Source organism: Salmo salar, chromosome 13, assembly GCF_965601325.2.
Source record: "Salmo salar chromosome 13, fSalSal1, whole genome shotgun sequence".
NCBI classification, from domain to species: Eukaryota; Metazoa; Chordata; class Actinopteri; order Salmoniformes; family Salmonidae; genus Salmo; species Salmo salar.
The window spans coordinates 75,725,062-75,742,271 of NC_138303.1; the positions used below are offsets into that span (position 1 = coordinate 75,725,062).

The 17,210-nt window shown below is 42.1% G+C and overlaps 1 protein-coding gene across 1 annotated transcript in view; it reads right to left on the reverse strand.

The window, feature by feature from the left end:
* Positions 1-867: 867 nt before the first annotated feature.
* The window catches only part of LOC106567677 (vacuolar protein sorting-associated protein 37D), a 58,865-nt gene continuing 42,522 nt past the window's right edge, over positions 868-17,210 (reverse strand). Inside the window, exons 3-4 of the mRNA XM_014137240.3 lie at positions 4,154-4,236; positions 868-1,850 (exon numbers count right to left, since the gene is read on the reverse strand). Coding sequence (XP_013992715.1) covers positions 1,317-1,850; positions 4,154-4,236 — 617 coding nt within the window. The 3' untranslated portion in view covers positions 868-1,316. The remainder of the gene's footprint in view (positions 1,851-4,153; positions 4,237-17,210) is intronic.

Sequence of the window (17,210 nt, forward strand, 5' to 3'; positions counted from 1 at the left end):
AATGCTAATCACATCATTGAGAGAAATGTATTTTATTGCTGAAAATTTTGCGCCCCATCGATTTGAAGCGTAAAACCAGGACGTTATAATGACCAATTATCCTATTTACCCCAAAGTGCACTTCTATGCTGGACCGGTAGTAAGAAAATGAAAGAGGCAAGCAATTGTTTCATATTAAATCATAACAGTACGTGCTTCCGGCAGAAGTCTGACTTTCTCACAGAGATTCAATTTGCACGCTCTTATACTCAGTTCGGAGGAGAAATAAAAACATTCAGGAAGCCCTGAAAGAAAAAACAGCCTCTCATTTATCAGAGTAAACAAAAGCCTTTGAAGCTGGGCATTTAAAATAGGATTTCCATAAATAAGTAAACCATTCACCGATGTGAATGCTTCGACACACTGTTTGTGAAATAACAAATGCAGAGTTGTGCGCTCCTCGAGGTTTATTTGTGACGGTATTCAACTTCAGCTGAGAAACCTGGTGACCCTTTAGAAAATGTAGCCCTATTTGGGAGCCGGTCCAAAGATAACAATGTTACTGTTCCCCCAAATCCACTCTCAGCGATATATTCATCATCATTATACATGTGATAATAAAAAATTTGAAAAGCCTGAGCAAACAGTCATGTTGCCAGTATATATCTACTGGCCAGATAAATAATAAATATTAGACCATCTGCTCTAAATATGCATTTGAAAGGGGAAGCTGCATAAACACTGCCACCTATTCAGTGTTCTTTGTTCATCTTTGTGTTGTGATGTCTTGTGTTTGCGCATCAGGAAAATGGCTTGGAAATGATTCCAAAATTGCATAAATATGACTGCATCGCTTGGACCGAACTATGAAACAAGTAACAACAGGGATTTAGGTTAATAATAAACACCACAATTTGTACTTTATTGATCATCAGCAAAACGACACCAGGCCATTTCAGAGAAGCCTTGCAGTTCTCAGTCGGAGGAATGGACAATGGGGTCCTTTATGACAAACCGGAGACACTACTCCATTTGAGACATTTCACAACCCTGTGACGCCCTGACAGTGTAACATTCAAAGAAAAAAACAAACAACAATGAAAACCACACCCTGTTGCTCCTTCATTCATTCACTTGCTTGCTTTCAATTACACTTACTCCATGCTTAATGGCTTCCGGTTATCTCCTTTTTAGGTATGTTTACATTTTCTGTCATGGCTGGTGAACGTATGTGTCAGATCAATTCCACAAAGTCTTCAAAGGCCATCTTTGCGTGCATGAGTCTGGTAGCCGCTGTTTGGTTCCATGTCTAGAGACCTCCGGGGCCCATGCCTCAGCTATCGGTATAGAGGCTCAGGCTGGTGAGTGGCGGGCCTATAGAGCTGCTGTAACCGCACCGGTCTGGTTGGCCAGCCACCGGGTAATTGTCCAATGAGCCGTAGGTTCACAGGGTGCCCATGTCGCGAGAGCTGGGCACTTGGACTCAGGATGTGGGTCTGGCCCGGCTGGGAGCCCAGCGGAGGTAGACTGGCGTGTGACGGAGCAGAGGGTGAGGTGGTTGGCAGGGGGAAGTGGGGCAGCAGGATGGCGGGGGTGAGGCCGTAGCGGAGCTGGAAGACCCGGGGCGGGCCCTGGGCCACGAAGCCGTTGGGCTGCTGGGTTTCAGGGTGCTTGTCTCTCTTCACCTCCTGCGCCTTGTCCTCTCGCTCCTCTAGCTTTTTGGGTTTGCTGGAATTCTCTTTGGCTCGGCTGAGCTCCTGAATTTTCTCTGCCTGAACACGACGGATGTGGTAGCTCTTCCTGGAGCTTTGGAAGGAATCCAGGAACCCCTCCAAGGGCACGTTCCCCTCCATGAACTTCTCCAGGAGGTCCTGTGAAGCAGAGGCCCAGGTATCAGAAGACAGGAAGTCTAACAAAAGGATTCCCAACCCCTGGGAACAGTGTAAACACAGCCCCACATGTAAAAGGGGGTTTCACATTGACTTGTAATGCTTTGCCATGAACTTTGACACAGATGTGTTGATAATTTAATTGCAAGATATATTATTTTACATGGGCCACAATGGTATATCCAGTAACACTTCCACTGGAACAGCCCTAGAATGACTGTAATCAGTCTGACTGGCAACTGTACCCCCAGTCATTGGGAGCAGGTGGAAAAACCTGTCTAGCCTAGTGTTGGGGGAGTGAATAATTGATTACAGTCTGCACAGCCCAGCTCCCCACTCTAACCTCTGTCTGAGCATAGTCAATGGGAAGGACTCAATTAGCAAGAAGCCAACGGCTACGCACACAAAAAAAGATTTGGGTCATTACTGTGTATCTTCCATATCAGAGCAGCACAAATGGTGCCCATGGCACCACCATAATTTCTGTGGACATTTCTTTATTCATAGTTGCCAGCTGTAGATGGCTTGACACTAGGCTTGGGTGATATACTGTATATTGGGTGATATACCGTTTACCTGTATACTGGGGTATTTCGAAATACCAACGGTTTATTATATTTTTTCAATCCCCCCCTGGATCAAGATCCCTGTTGCCTAAATTGTTTTGTGCGTCAATATATAAATATATTTTTTCAATCCCCTTGTGTGCACATTCGGTAATACCCTATACCCCGGTATGGTACAGAAACGGTATGCCGGTATGAAATCTGGATACCGCCCAACCCTACACAATCAACTCTCTATGATGTTACCTTCAGCCTCGGGGGCTGAAAGCTGTCAGCTTCAACAGGGAGCCGCTAAAGATATTAATGAGTGGCACTGGCGATACATGAAACCTAATTGCTGCAACACACAAAAGAACCCACCCTTACTGCCATTCATTAGATATATTGATTGTGTGAAATCCATTTAATAAACAAATGGGCCATTTATTATGGCCGCGAGCTGGACGGCCTTTCATTGATATATGTTGGAAGGATTGTGTGTGGGGGGATAGTCTATGGTAGTAAGCCTTTCTCATTATGGGAACGTGCTGTATAGGACTATAGTCTGTTCACGGTTATACAGTCACTTCCTTACAGTATATGGTTTGTGAAATTAAGGTTTACAAGGACCACATGGTAATGGATCTAACTCAATAAATGTGTAGTGCCATACATTCCTCTCCAAATAAAATGTTTTATCACCTAGGAAAGTATGAGGTCGGATTAAACGTGTATAGTTTGCACCAATTGCGCTGTAAAAAAAAACAACCTTTCCTACAAGGGTAAAAACATACCAATGTGGGTATGTTTGCTGGGTAGTGTCTTGGTTAAAGTATGAAGGAGCTGAATGTAGTTGTATGAAAATTGTAGCTATAGGTTAATGAGGTATTTAAATTGTTCAGTAAACCGTGGCAGTCAACGTGCAGTGCACATTAAAAAAGTAGCTGATGCAGGTGAAAAAAACGACACTTATATATTGCGATATTACTTTTGTATCGAATCATTTTGACCATATCGCAATATTATTTTGCACTAGTTTGCTGTAACTGCAACAAAACTCCAGTATTTGTCCTTCATGGCTTGTATTTTATATTCTTTTTAAATAGGGAGACCATTTGTTTTTTCCATGGCTGATCAAAACAAATTTTTTCTCATGGCTCTCTCATGTCCCTCTGAAGCAGATATATGGTGAGCAATATTTTTGGAACATTGAATCACAATAATATGAGAATTGGTACACATATCGTATCAGCACTTAAATATCATGATAATATCCTATCGTGAGGTCTGTGTGTATTTCTATTAACTGTCTAGTCATCTATAACATTATGCGTTTAATAAGCAAATGAACATTTGAAAGACCTGATTATTTTTAAATCAAAAGGTCAAGGCAAATGTTCTCGTTCAAATTGTAGACATTTCTATTGAAATCGTGGCCAGATGGAGTATAGTGCACAGAAAACTTTGGGCAAAATTATTTTTTTGATCTCGCTTGAAAAAGGCAACCAGTTCAGTGTGGATCCTAACTCCTGCAGGCTTGAATACTCAAGTATGCATGAGTTTCACAGACTATTCCTAGAATTTGTCCGATTTTAATGGAGCGCAGAATGAACAAGTGTGGCCTGGCTGTCGACTTACGTGGAGGCTTTTCAATGATTCTACACTAGTGCTGACAATGCAAAGAACACACTCAGTGGTTTATGCTAAGACCCAACAATAGAGCTCAGGCTTTGGATTTACCTCAGACAGTTCCTCAGCACGCGCCACATCTTCGTGGAGAAGATTTTGTGCTGTTTGGAGGCTGTGCTTCTGTGTGTGGGGCACTGCAAGGACAAGGAAACATAATTGATTCACAAGGAATGACAGTGACAGAGGGATCAGTTAATTACATAAAAGAGCTTACCAAAAAGAGTGACTTATGACTAGCTCAAGAATTAGGGTGGTTCAGTCAATGAGAAACCAGGAGAGATTAAATCATTTTAAAACACAAAGAACCTTTAGGGTTGTAAAGGGAGATGGTGGGTGGACAGTTTTTTTGGCTCGGTGAGAGGGGCTTGGGAGCTGTAAACGTTGCCTGTGAGCAAACATTTCAAAACATTGAGGTTTGTTCAGCTGAAGAAAAACCTGTCGCTTCTGTCTCAGTCTGTCAACCAACCCGTGAGAGAGGAGTCCACACATCAAGGTTCCACTTCCATTGAATAATGTTTGCAGTGTCATCGGTAGGCAGAGTACGAATTAAACCATGAAATTCGGGGGTCTCTATTTTTTTCATGGAACCTGCAATTTTTCTGGGCCTAATAGTAAAGACATCATATAATCATATTTTTTGATTACCTTTTTTTTTGGCATGAACATAACGTCATCTTATTGAACAACAAATCACTTCAAAAGTATGCTACCTGCGCATGTTTGTCTACTCCAAAATAATTCCAGCATCCAAACTGTGCACTCGAGACATTTGTTACAAAACACCAAGAAGTGTAATGACAGTAACATTAGCCCTTTCAAAATATTATACTAAGGAAAAAGTTTTTATATATACACTACCGTTCAAAAGTTTGGGGTCACTTAGAAATGTCCTTGTTTTTGAAAGAAAAGCAAAAAGAATTGTCCATTAAAATAACATCAAATTGATTAGAAATACAGTGAAGACATTGTTAATGTTGTAAATGACTATTGTAGCTGGAAACGGCTGATTTTTGGGGGGAATATCTACATAGGCGTACAGAGGCCCATTATCAGCAACCATCACTCCTGTGTTCCAATGGCACGTTGTGTGAGCTAATCCAAGTTTATCATTTTAAAAGGCTAATTGATCATTAAAAAACCCTTTTGCAATTATGTTAGCACAGCTGAAAACTGTTGTTCTGATTAAAGAAACAATACAACTGGCCTTCTTTAGACTAGTTGAGTATCTGGAGAATCAGCATTTGTGGGTTCGATTTCAGGCTCAAAATGGCCAGAAACAAAGACCTTTCTTCTGAAACTCGCCAGTCTATTCTTGTTCTGAGAAATGAAGGGTATTCCATGCGAGAAATTGCCAAGAAATTGAAGATCAACGTCAACAGCGAACAGGCGACTCCGGGATGCTGGCCTTCTAGGCAGAGTTCCTCTGTCCAGTGTCTTAATCTTTTATTTTTATTGGCCAGTCTGATATATTTGATTTGATTTTGATTTGATTTGGATCTCTTTTAGTCCCCATTTGGACTAATCTTCCAATAATCCTTAAACATTAAAATACAATTTATATACGAACACATTTTCACATATAACACACTATTACAAACATACATAATATACTAACATAATGAACCAATAAATACTCAAAAAAAATATTGATTCTTCATCTACTGTAATCCCACAACATTTCTGTGTATTATATTTAAATAGTTTTAAAATATTGTTAAATGTATATATTGAAAGGTTTCTGGTTTGCTCAGTTAATTTATTCAATTTCTTTATTGCTCTAAATCGAAATGTTCTTTTGCCTATTTCTCTTTTCTGTCTGGATAACACATAGATGGTGGACAATCTATTCCTAGTATTTACGGAATGTCTGTCTCTTACCAACTGATTACCGTTGTGAATAGAACTTGGCCGTTTTAAATAATATATATTATGAAATAAAATTAGCATGTTTTTTTCAATTATCTTGTCGATTGATGACCAACCAAGAACATTGCGCATGACTGCAACAGATGAACCATATCTCCACCGTAAAACAATCCTTGCTGCTTTGTTCTGTGCAATCTGCAGTCTCCTAACTTCACTTGCTGATGCATTTCCCCAGACCACAGAACAGTAGTTCACCTGACTCTCAATTAACGCTTGTGTTATTTGCTTAAGAATTTTTCCTGGTAAATATTTAGCTATCCTTCTGATTATGCATGCTGTTTTAATATTTTTTTTACATAGATTAGTTATTTGAGACGACCATGATAAGCAGTTGTCTAGCTGCACTCCCAATAGTTTGGTTTCTGCCACTTCTTTAATTTGTACTCCTCCCATACTTAATTGTATCCCATGCTGTTTTGGCCTTTTCTTAGTGGAACAGACCAACATAACTTTGGTTTTCTTGGTGTTTAAAACAAGTTTGTTCTGGCAAACCCACTTCCTGATATTCTCCAAATCTCCTTGTAAAGCTTACTGTACCTGTTGAACCGATTGTCTTGCTGCATAAATTGTAGTATCATCTGCAAATATAGTAGCTTGAGTTTCAGCTAAGGCATAGGGAAGGTCGTTGGTATATATTAAATAAAGAAGTGGCCCAAGGCAGCTGCCCTGCGGTATTCCACAGTTTAACACATGAGGGGAAGAAAATGAATCATTGATATAGGTGGACTGTTTCCTGTCAGTTAGATATGACAGTACCCAATTCAATGCTACCTCCTTAAAACCATAATGCATTCATTTTGTCAAAATTATTTCATGATCCACTAAATCAAATGCTGCACTGAAATCTAAAAATAGTACACCCACAAACTTGCCATTATGCATTGAGCCACTGGTCAGTCATGTCAACCAATGCAGTGGTAGTGGAATGTTTTTTGCGATAAGCATGCTGATTGGCTGTAATCAGATCATTATTTTCCATGTACTCCCATATTTGTCTACTCACAATACCCTCCAATATCTTACTGAGTGTAGGGAGTAGACTAATTGGTCGACTATTGGCAGGAGAAATGGGTTCTTTGCAGTCTTTGGGAATAGGACACAGTTTCACATGCTTCCATACATTTGCAAACATCCCCTTTTCCAGTGACCAATTAAATATGTATCTCAGTGGAACTGCAATCTGGGGAGCAGCACAGTGAAGCAAAAAATTGTCCATAAGATCATAACCTGTAGATTTCCCATCAGGTAATGACTTCAATAGGTTTAACACCTCCTCCACTGACACCGTTTGCAGACTAAAAGAGCAGATCTTGTTGCTCATAATATGATCATCAATCCATTGGACAATAGCTTGTTTGGAAGAATGTATGTTTACATTGTTGCTCAGTAAATTAATTTTCTTTGTAAAAAAATCTGCAAAATGATTGGCAATATCAACTGGTTTTGTTATTATTCTCCCGTCAACCTCCACACTAGATGGGAATGATGAGATAGATGTACCAAGTAAGCCCTTAACTGTGTTCCATACCTTTTTAGAATAATTTTTACAATCAATAAAAGCATTGTTGTAAAATAACTTTTTTTCTTTCGATTCAATTTAACTGTATAATTACGCAATGTTCTATAATTCTGTTGATCAATTTCTAATTTTGACTTGGCTGCTAAGACTTTTGACATATTTCTTTGAGAAAAAGCATCACCCAGTTCATCATCAATTCATGGAGATGGACGAGCACCAACTGTACTCTTTCTTATAGGGGCATGATGGTCCATTACCTCAGTGAGCAAATCAATAAAACATTCTGTAGCGTGATTTAAATCATTCTCTAGATAAATCAGCTCCCAGGGAACAGCAGCCAAATAATTTTGAAATAGCTCATGATTAAATGTTTTAAAATTTCTCTTGACCACAATCCTAGGGGGTTTCTTTGGAATCTGATTGATTGATTGCTTCTGTGGACAGGTGTCTTTTATACAGGTAACGATGAAATTAGGAGCACTCCCTTTAAGAGTGTGCTCCTAATCTCAGGTCGTTACCTGTATAAAAGACACCTGGGAGCCAGAAATCTTTCTGATTTAGAGGGGGTCAAATACTTATTTCCCTCATTAAAATGCAAATCAATTTATAATATTTTTGACATGCGTTTTTCTGGATTTTTTTGTTGTTATTCTGTCTCTCACTGTTCAAATAAACCTACCATTAAAATTATAGACTTATCATTTCTTTGTCAGTGGGCAAACGTACAAAATCAGCAGGGGATGAAATACTTTTTTCCCTCACTGTATACACACATCCCACCAATATGGCTGCCTGGTGAGGCAGATGTACCTGAGCACATAGTGCCTCTAGTTGACATACATTAAGGTCATCCCTCCTCTTAAAAGGTATATGATTCTGAATATACAGTGCTACACTCCCATCATTCCTATTCCTGTCCCTTCTAAGTAGACTATATCCATGAATGTTAATTTGCCCATCATTTACAGATGCATCTAAATGCGTTTCGGTCAAAGCCAAAATATGAATATTATTTATGTTGACCAAGTTAAAAACCTCATGTATTTTGTTAGTAAGGCTACATACATTAACCTGAGCTATATGCAACCCTTTCCTTATCAAGTGAAGATCAATAGAGCATCTATTCGTTATAGTTGAAGTTGTCATGATACACTACAACACACAAACTCAAATTTGAACATTAAATTAAAATAGCCAGGGAGTTACTCTAGAGTCCCAATACAATTGCCCGTTGATATAAAGTTTATCCATCACCATGGAAACTCGTTGATTCAGGCAACGTTTTTCCTTCATGATGGGATATAGTTTTTTCTCCTTTCATTGATCTCGGTGGGGAAGTGATCATTCATTCCAAAATCAGTGTTTCTGAGTTCTCTGCCCATGTTCTTCGTCATTTCCTTTTGCTTAAATTTGTCAAAACATGCAATAATAGCCCGTGGCCTATTTCCAGAGGCCTTACCTATTCTATGGAGACTGGAGAAAGTGACATTATGCACAACATCAGTGGGCAGTTTTAGTTGAGCTGACATAAAGTCTCGGACTGTGTCCTCACAGCCTCTGCTGTTGTCATTCTCCGGTATCCCTGAGAATATTAGATTGTCCCGCATTGATCGACACTGTACATCAAGCAAGGTTTCTTTAAGTTGTTTGTTCTCCCTTTGTACCACCTCCACCTTGCTATGAATAGAGTCTACAGTACCTTTCAGCGCCGTGTTCTCTTTCCATAGATCATCAATCTGACGTTGGCTGAATTCTAGACTAGCACATGATGCATTGATGTCCTCTCGTAATATATCCAAGATATCAAGTTTGGCAAGCCTTCCATTGATGGATTTGAACAAGTCAACATCCATATCAGTAAACCTCTCCCCACTCGCCACACGCGCCCTCTTACTAGGGGATGGTTTGGTTCCATCGTTGATACCTATTGGCCAACCTGGTTTTGGTTTGTTTTGTTGATTGGGTTGGTTGTCCTTAACAATGCTTGAGTCCTCTGAAGCCAGCGACATGCTTCTAAGAGTTCGTAAGTATCTCTCGTCAATAAATAGTTCAAGTTCTTCAATGTGTTTACAGGCAGAGTTAAACACATGATATATGGCTTTTTCTTTGCAACTCTGCCTAGATGGCCAGCATCCCGGAGTCACCTCTTCACTGTTGCCCCACCTATCTGGATTACTGACCTCTGCCTGCCATTGACCTGCCTTTTGCCTGCCCCTGTTCGATTTAATAAACTGTTGTTACTTCGACATTATCTGCATCTGGGTCTTACCTGAAACGTGATAGTAGGATCAGTCCAACTATTATTTAATTCTGATTTATAAAGATTTTCATAGAAGCTTTTAAAATTGTTATTAATAGCATTGTTGTTTCTAATTAAATAATTTGTATCGTTATCGTTTCAAATTATAACTGGTTTGGCGTGTATCCATTTGTCATTTTTTTACCCCTTTTTCTCCCCAATTTCCTGGTATCCAATTGGTAGTTACAGTCTTGTCTCATTGCTGCAACTCCGGTATGGACTTGGGAGAGGCGAAGGTTGAGAGCCGTGCGTCCAACGAAACACAACCCAACCAAGCCGCAATGCTTCTTGACACAACGCCCACTTAACCCGGAAGGCAGCCGCACCATTGTGTCGGAGTAAAAACTGTACACCTGGCGACCGTATCAGCGTGCACTGCGCCCAGCCTGCCACAGGGGTCGCTAGTGCGTGATGGGACAAGGACATCCCTGCCGACCAAACCCTCCCCTAAACCGGACGACGCTAGGCCAATTGTGCGCCACCCCATGGGTCTCCCGGTCGCGGCCGGCTGCGACAGAGCCTGGACTCGAACCCAGAATCTCTAGTGGCACAGCTAGCACTGCGATGCAGTGCCTTAGACTGCCACTGGGGAGGCCCGTCTGAACACTTAATGATGGTGTTGGAGTCGTGCCCGGCCACACAGTCGTGGGTGAACAGGGAGTACACGAGGTGACTAAGCACACCCCCATGAGGGGCCCTGGTGTTGAGGGTCAGCGTGGCGGATGTGTTGCCTACCCTCACCACCAGGGGACGGCCCGTCAGGAAGTCCAGGATCCAGTTGCAGAGGGAGGTGTTCAGTCCCAGGGTCCTTAGCCTAGTGTTGAGTTTGGAGGACACTATGGTGTTGAACGCTGTGCTATAGTCAATGAACTGCATTCTCACATAAGTGTTCCTTTTGTACAGGTGGGAAAGGGCAGTGTGGAATGCAATAGAGATTGCATCATCTGTGGTTCTATTGGGGCGGTATACGAATTTGAGTGGGGTGTCTGGGATGCTGTAGACCTGGGAGGATGGTATTGATGTGAGCCATGACCAGCCATGACCAGCCATTCAAAGCATGGCTACAGATGTGAGTGCTAAGGGGTGATAGTCATTTAGACAGGTTACCTTGGCATACTTGGACACAGGGACTATGGTGGTCTGCTTGAAACATGTAGGTACTGGGTTAGGGAGAGGTTGAAAATGTCAGTGAAGACACTTGCCAGCTGGTCAGCGCATGCTCTGAGTACGCGTCCTGGTAATCCTTCTGGTCCTGCGGCCTTGTGAATATTAACCTGTTTAAAGGTCTCACTTACATCGGCTACAGAGAGCGTGATCACACAGATGAGCTCTACATCAGAGTCTCACAACTCAATCGCTGGTTGAAAACTATTTTCTGCCCCTCCCAAAAGATAGAATTAGTAGATAATTGGCCCTCTTTCTGGGATTCACCCACAACAGGACCAACCCTGGCCTGCTGAGGACTGACAGACTCCATCCTAGCCGGAGGGGTGCTCTCATCTTATCTATGAACATAGACAGGGCTCTAACTTATCTAGCTCACAATGAGATAGCGTGTAGGCCAGGCAGCCAGCCTTCCAGCTTAGGGATGGGCAGGTAGCCTAGTGGTTAGAGCGTTAGGCCAATAACCAAAAGGTTACAAGGTAAAAATCTGTTGTTCTGCCCCTGAACAAGGCTGTTAATCCACTGTTCCCTGGTAGGCTGTCATTGTAAATAAGAATATTTTCTTAACTGACTTGCCTAGTTAAATAAAGGTTAAATAAAAAAAATATATATAAAAAATATATATATTTGGGGGAGTCTGCCACTAGCACAGTTAGTGTAGTCAGCTCAGCTATCCATTGAGACTGTGTCTGTGCCTCGATCTAGGTTGAGCTAAACAAAACATGGCAGTGTTTGCCTTAGCAATCTCACTGGAATAAAGACCTCCATTCCTGTCATAATTGAAAGAGATTGTGATATCGCTCATCTCAAAATAGGGTTATTTAATGTTAGATCCCTCACTTCCAAGGCAGTCATAGTCAATGAACAAATAACTGATCATAATCTTGATGTGATTGGCCTGACTGAAACTTGGCTCAAGCCTGATGAATTGAATGTGTTAAATGAGGCCTCTCCACCCGGTTACACCACATCCCCCACACATCCCGTAAAGGCGGAGTTGTTGCTAACATTAATGACAGAAAATCTCAAATGATATATAAAAAAAGACTGCGTTTTCGTCTTTTGAGCTTCTAGTCATGAAATCGATGCAGCCTACTCAATAACTTTTTAAAGACCTCCTGGGCCGTTTATAGCGTTCCTCGCTGAGTTCCCTGAATTCCTATCGGACCTTGGAGTCATGGCAGATAATATTCCAATTTTTGGTGACTTTAATTTTCACATGGAAAAGTCCACAGACCCACTCCAAACGGCTTTCGGATCCATCATCGACTCAGTGGATATTGTCCAACATGTCTCCGGACCTACTCATTGCCACAGTCATACCCTGGATCTAGTTTTGTCCCATGGAATAAATAAATGTAGACACCATCTTACTACATTTGCAACCAGAACAAATAATATACTCAGACCCCAACTAAGGATCATCAAAAGCTGTGCTATAAATTCTCGGACAACCCAAAGATTCCTAGATGCCCTTCCAGACTCACTTGACCTACCCAAGGACGTCGGAGTACAAAAATCGGTTAACCAACTAACTGAAGATCTAAATTTAACCTTGCATAATACCCTAGATGCAATCGCACCCATAAAACAAAAAACATTTGTCACAAGAAATTTGCTCTCTGGTATACAGAAAATACCCGAGCCCGAAAGCAAGCTTCCAGAAAACTGGAACGGAAATGGCGCTGCACCAAACTGGAAGTCTTCCAACTAGCTTGGAAAGACAGTACCGTGCTATATTGAAGAGCCCTCACTGCTGCACAATCATCCTATTTTCCAACCTAATTGGGGAGAAATAAGAACAAACCACCAAAAAAATTGGGATACTGTCGCAAAGCTAACTAAAAAGCAGCATTCAACAAGAGAGGATAGCTTTCACTTCAGTAGTGATACATTCATGAACTTCTTTGATGAAAAGATCATGATCATTAGAAAGCAAATGACGGACTCCTCTTTGAAACTGCATATTTCTCCAAAGCTCAGTTGTCCTGAGTCTGCACAGAACTGCCAGGACCTATGATCAATGGAGACACTCAAGTTTTTTTAATCCTGTATCTCTTGACACATTCCAACAGTAATTCCAACAGTAACTGTCAAGCTGCATAATGGACCCTATTCCAACTAAACTACTGAAAGAGCTAATTCCTGTCCTTGGCCCTCTTATGTTGAACAAAATAAATGGCTCCCTGTCCACCAGATGTATACCAAACTCACTAAAAGTGACAGTAATAAAGCCTCTCTTGAAAAAGCCAAACCTTGACCAGAAAAATGTAAAAAACTATCGAATCTCCCATTCCTCTCAAAAATGTTAGAAAAAGCTGTTGTGCAGCAACTCACTGCCTTCCTGAAGGCGAATAATGCATACGAAAGGCTTCAGTCTGGTTTAAGATCCCATCATAGCACTGAGACTGCACTCGTGATGGTGTTAAATTACCTTTTAATGGTGTCAGACCAAGGCTCTGCATATCTCCTAGACCTGCTTTTGACACCAATTATCACCACATACTTTTGGAGAGATTAGAAACCCTAATTGGTCTTCACTGACAAGTTCTTGCCTGGTTTAGATCTTATCTGTTGGAAAGATATCAGTTTGTCTCTGTGGACGGTATGTCCTCGGAGTTCCTCAAGGTTCCATTTTTGGACCACTATTGTTTTCACTATATATTCTACTTCTTGGTGATGTAATTCAGAAACACAATGTCAACTTTCACTGCTATGTGGACAGCAATACATTTCGATGAAACATGGTGAAGCCCCACAATTGCCTACCCTGGAAGCCTGTGTTTCAGACATAAGGAAGTGGATGGTGGCAAATGTTTTACTTTTAAACTCGGACAAAACAGAGATGCTAGTTCTACGTCCCAAGAAACAAAGAGATCTTCTGTTGGATCTGACAATTAATCTTGATGGTTGTACAGTCGTCTCAAATAACTGTAAAGGACCTCAACGTTACTCTGGACCCTGATCTCTCTTTTGACGAACATATCAAGAATATTTCAAGGACAGCTATCTTCGTAACAGAAAATTATGCAGGAAAGCTAATCCATGCTTTTGTCACTTCTAGATTAGACTACTGCAATGCTCTACTCTCCAGCTCCCCGGATAAAGCACTAAATAAAATTCAGTTAGTGCTAAACACGGCTGCTAGAATCCTGACTAGAACCCAAAAATTGTATCATATTACTCCAGTGCTAGCCTCTCTACTTTGGCTTCCTGTTAAAGCTAGGGCCGATTTCAAGGTTTTATTGCTAACCTACAAAACATTACATGGCTTGTTCCTACCTATCTCTCCAATTTGGTCCTGTTGTACATACCTACACGTACGCTACAGTCACAAGATGCAGGCCTCCTTATTTTTCCTAGAATTTCTAAGCAAACAGCTGGAGGCAGGGCTTTCTCTTACAGAACTCAGTTTATCTTTGGACGGGGCCACAGTGTCCCCCGACCCACCCCTGTCTCAGTCTACAGTATCTATGCTGAAATAGTCTATGTGCAGGGGGGCTAGGGTCAGTCTGTTATATCTGGTGTAATTCTTGTCTTATCTGGTATCTGGTGTATCTGTGTGAATTTAAGTATGCTGGACTCCCGAGTGGTGCAGTGGTCAAAGGCACTGCATCGCACTGTGCCACTAGAGATTCTGGGTTCGAGTCCATGCTCTGTCACAGCCAGCCGCGACCGGGAGACCCATGGGGCAGCGCACAATTGGCCCAGCGTCGTCCGGGTTAGGGGCGGGTTTGGCCGGTAGGGATGTCCTTGTCCCATTGTGCACTAGCGACTCCTGTGGCAGGCCGTGCGCAGTGCACGCTGACACGGTCGCCAGGTGTACAGTGTTTCCTCCGACACATTGGTGCGGCTGGCTTCCGGGTTAAGTGGGCATTGTGTCAAGAAGCAGTGCGGCTTGGTTGGTTTGTGTTTCGGAAGATGCACGGCTCTTGACCTTCGCCTCTCTCGAGTCCGTACGGGAGTTGCAGTGATGAGACAAGACTGTAACTACCAATCTGATACCAGGAAATTGGGGAGAAAAAGGGCAACAAAAAACTATCTAATCCTCTCCTCCTGGACTACATGGCCTGATGACTCCTGGCTGTCCCCAGTCCACCTTAGATCCTGGTTCCTCTAGGTTTCTTCCTAGTTTCCTGCCTTTCTAGGGAGTTTTTCCTAGCCACCACACCTCTACATCTGCATTGCTTGCTGTTTGGGGTTTTAGGCTGGGTTTCTGTATAGCATCTGTGACATCTGCTGATGTAAAAAAGGCTTTATAAATACATTTAGATTGATTGATTGATTGATTGATTGATTGATTGATTGATTGATTGATTGATTGATGGTTTTACCAGTTTTAGTTGAACGTGTCTCCACAAGCTCTTCCCTTTAAAGAACCAACAAATCACTTCAGTCAAACAATGATAATGCAATTTAGCATGATAATGGTTTATTCTGAGCACCTCAGGCAGTGGGTTCACACATAAAACAACAAACCATAGTGGACGTTCCAACAACAAGCCCATCACAACTCTGCACCTACTCGCCCCGTTCATGTCTCTCCGTTGTTTAAACATGAATAATACAAACCAACAGTAAGGCCTCTACTGGCAAAAGCTGTGTGAACATGTACCTTCATATACGTGAGAACCACGCATGCATGAAAGGATAATGGTGAGGCGTGCCACGTGCATGACCCTGTGCTCCAGTTGTTGGGGGTGTAATGGAAGGCGACAGACAGCCAAACAAACACACCAGGAGCAGCTGCATTTAATTCAGCAGGCCTGGAGGATAACTGGCTAAAACAATAGCATTACCAGGTCCTCCTCAGGCAGAATGGGGGAGGGGGCAGAGCAACACCAACCTCAGACTAGCTGGCATATGGGCGTCGGCAAATGGGGTCCCTAATAAATCAAATCAAGCCTCTGGGAGCGGCATTTGGCACGGTGACACTCACAGCAGAGGATTGAGAATTTTGCTCCCCGCTGTTTTCAGAAAACAAGATATGGTCAGATAACTGCCCCTCTTATCTGAAGCAATGGTCTACTCACGAAAGCTACCCATCCCTGGGTGGGCTTGAAGTACTAACCTTTCAGTTAAGAGCCAAACATGATAGCCGATTGCTCCAAGACACAGGAGCTATAGAAATGTGACACAGCCTGACTTACTGTATGAATGTAAGCCCTACTTGTTCCACATTTAGTTACATTACATGGATTAAATAATTTTTTCCCTCATCAACCTACACACAATACCCCATAAAGACGAAGTGAAAACAGTTTCTTTTTTTTTTACAAATGTATTACAAATATAGAACAAAAATACCTTATTTACATATAAGTATTCAGACCCTTTGCTATGAGACTCTGTAACAATGGCGCCGGAGAAGAAGGCTGACATTTTACGTGTCCCCAACCGATTGTGGTTTCTTGTTTGTTTATTTTCGTTGTTTGTAGCTTACTTTTTTACTTATTTTGTACATAATGTTGCCGCTACCATCTCTTATGACCGAAAGAATTTCTGGACATCAGGACTGCGAGTACTCACCACAGACTGGCAGAATACTTTTTTTCCTTTAACGAGTCTGACGAGCCCATGCATCAGTGACCGTACGTACATTCACCAACCAGAAGCCATGGATTACAGGCAACATCCGCCATGAGCTAAAGGCAACAGCTGCCGCTTTCAAAGAGCGGGACTCTAACCCGGAAGCTTACAAGAAATCCCACTATGCCCTCTGACGAACCATCAAACAGGTAAAGCTTGTTACCTACACATACGCTACGGTCACAAGACGCGGGCCTCCTAATTGTCCCTAGAATTTCTAAGCAAACAGCTGGAGGCAGGGCTTTCTCCTATAGAGCTCCATTTTTATGGAATAGTCTGCCTACCCATGTGAGAGACGCAGACTCAGTCTCAACCTTTAAGTCTTTACTGAAGACACATCTCTTCAGTAGGTCCTATGATTAAGTGTAGTCTGGTCCAGGGGTGTGAAGGTGAACGGAAAGGCTGGAGCAACGAACCGCCCTTGCTGTCTCTGCCTGGCCGGTTTCCCCTCTCTCCACTGGGATTCTCTGCCTCTACCCCTATTACAGGGGCTGAGTCACTGGCTTACTGGTGTTCTTCCATGCCGTCCCTGGGAGGGGTGCGTCACTTGAGTGGGTTGAGTCACTGACGTGGTCTTCTTGTCTGGGTTGTGCCGTGGCGGAGATCTTTGT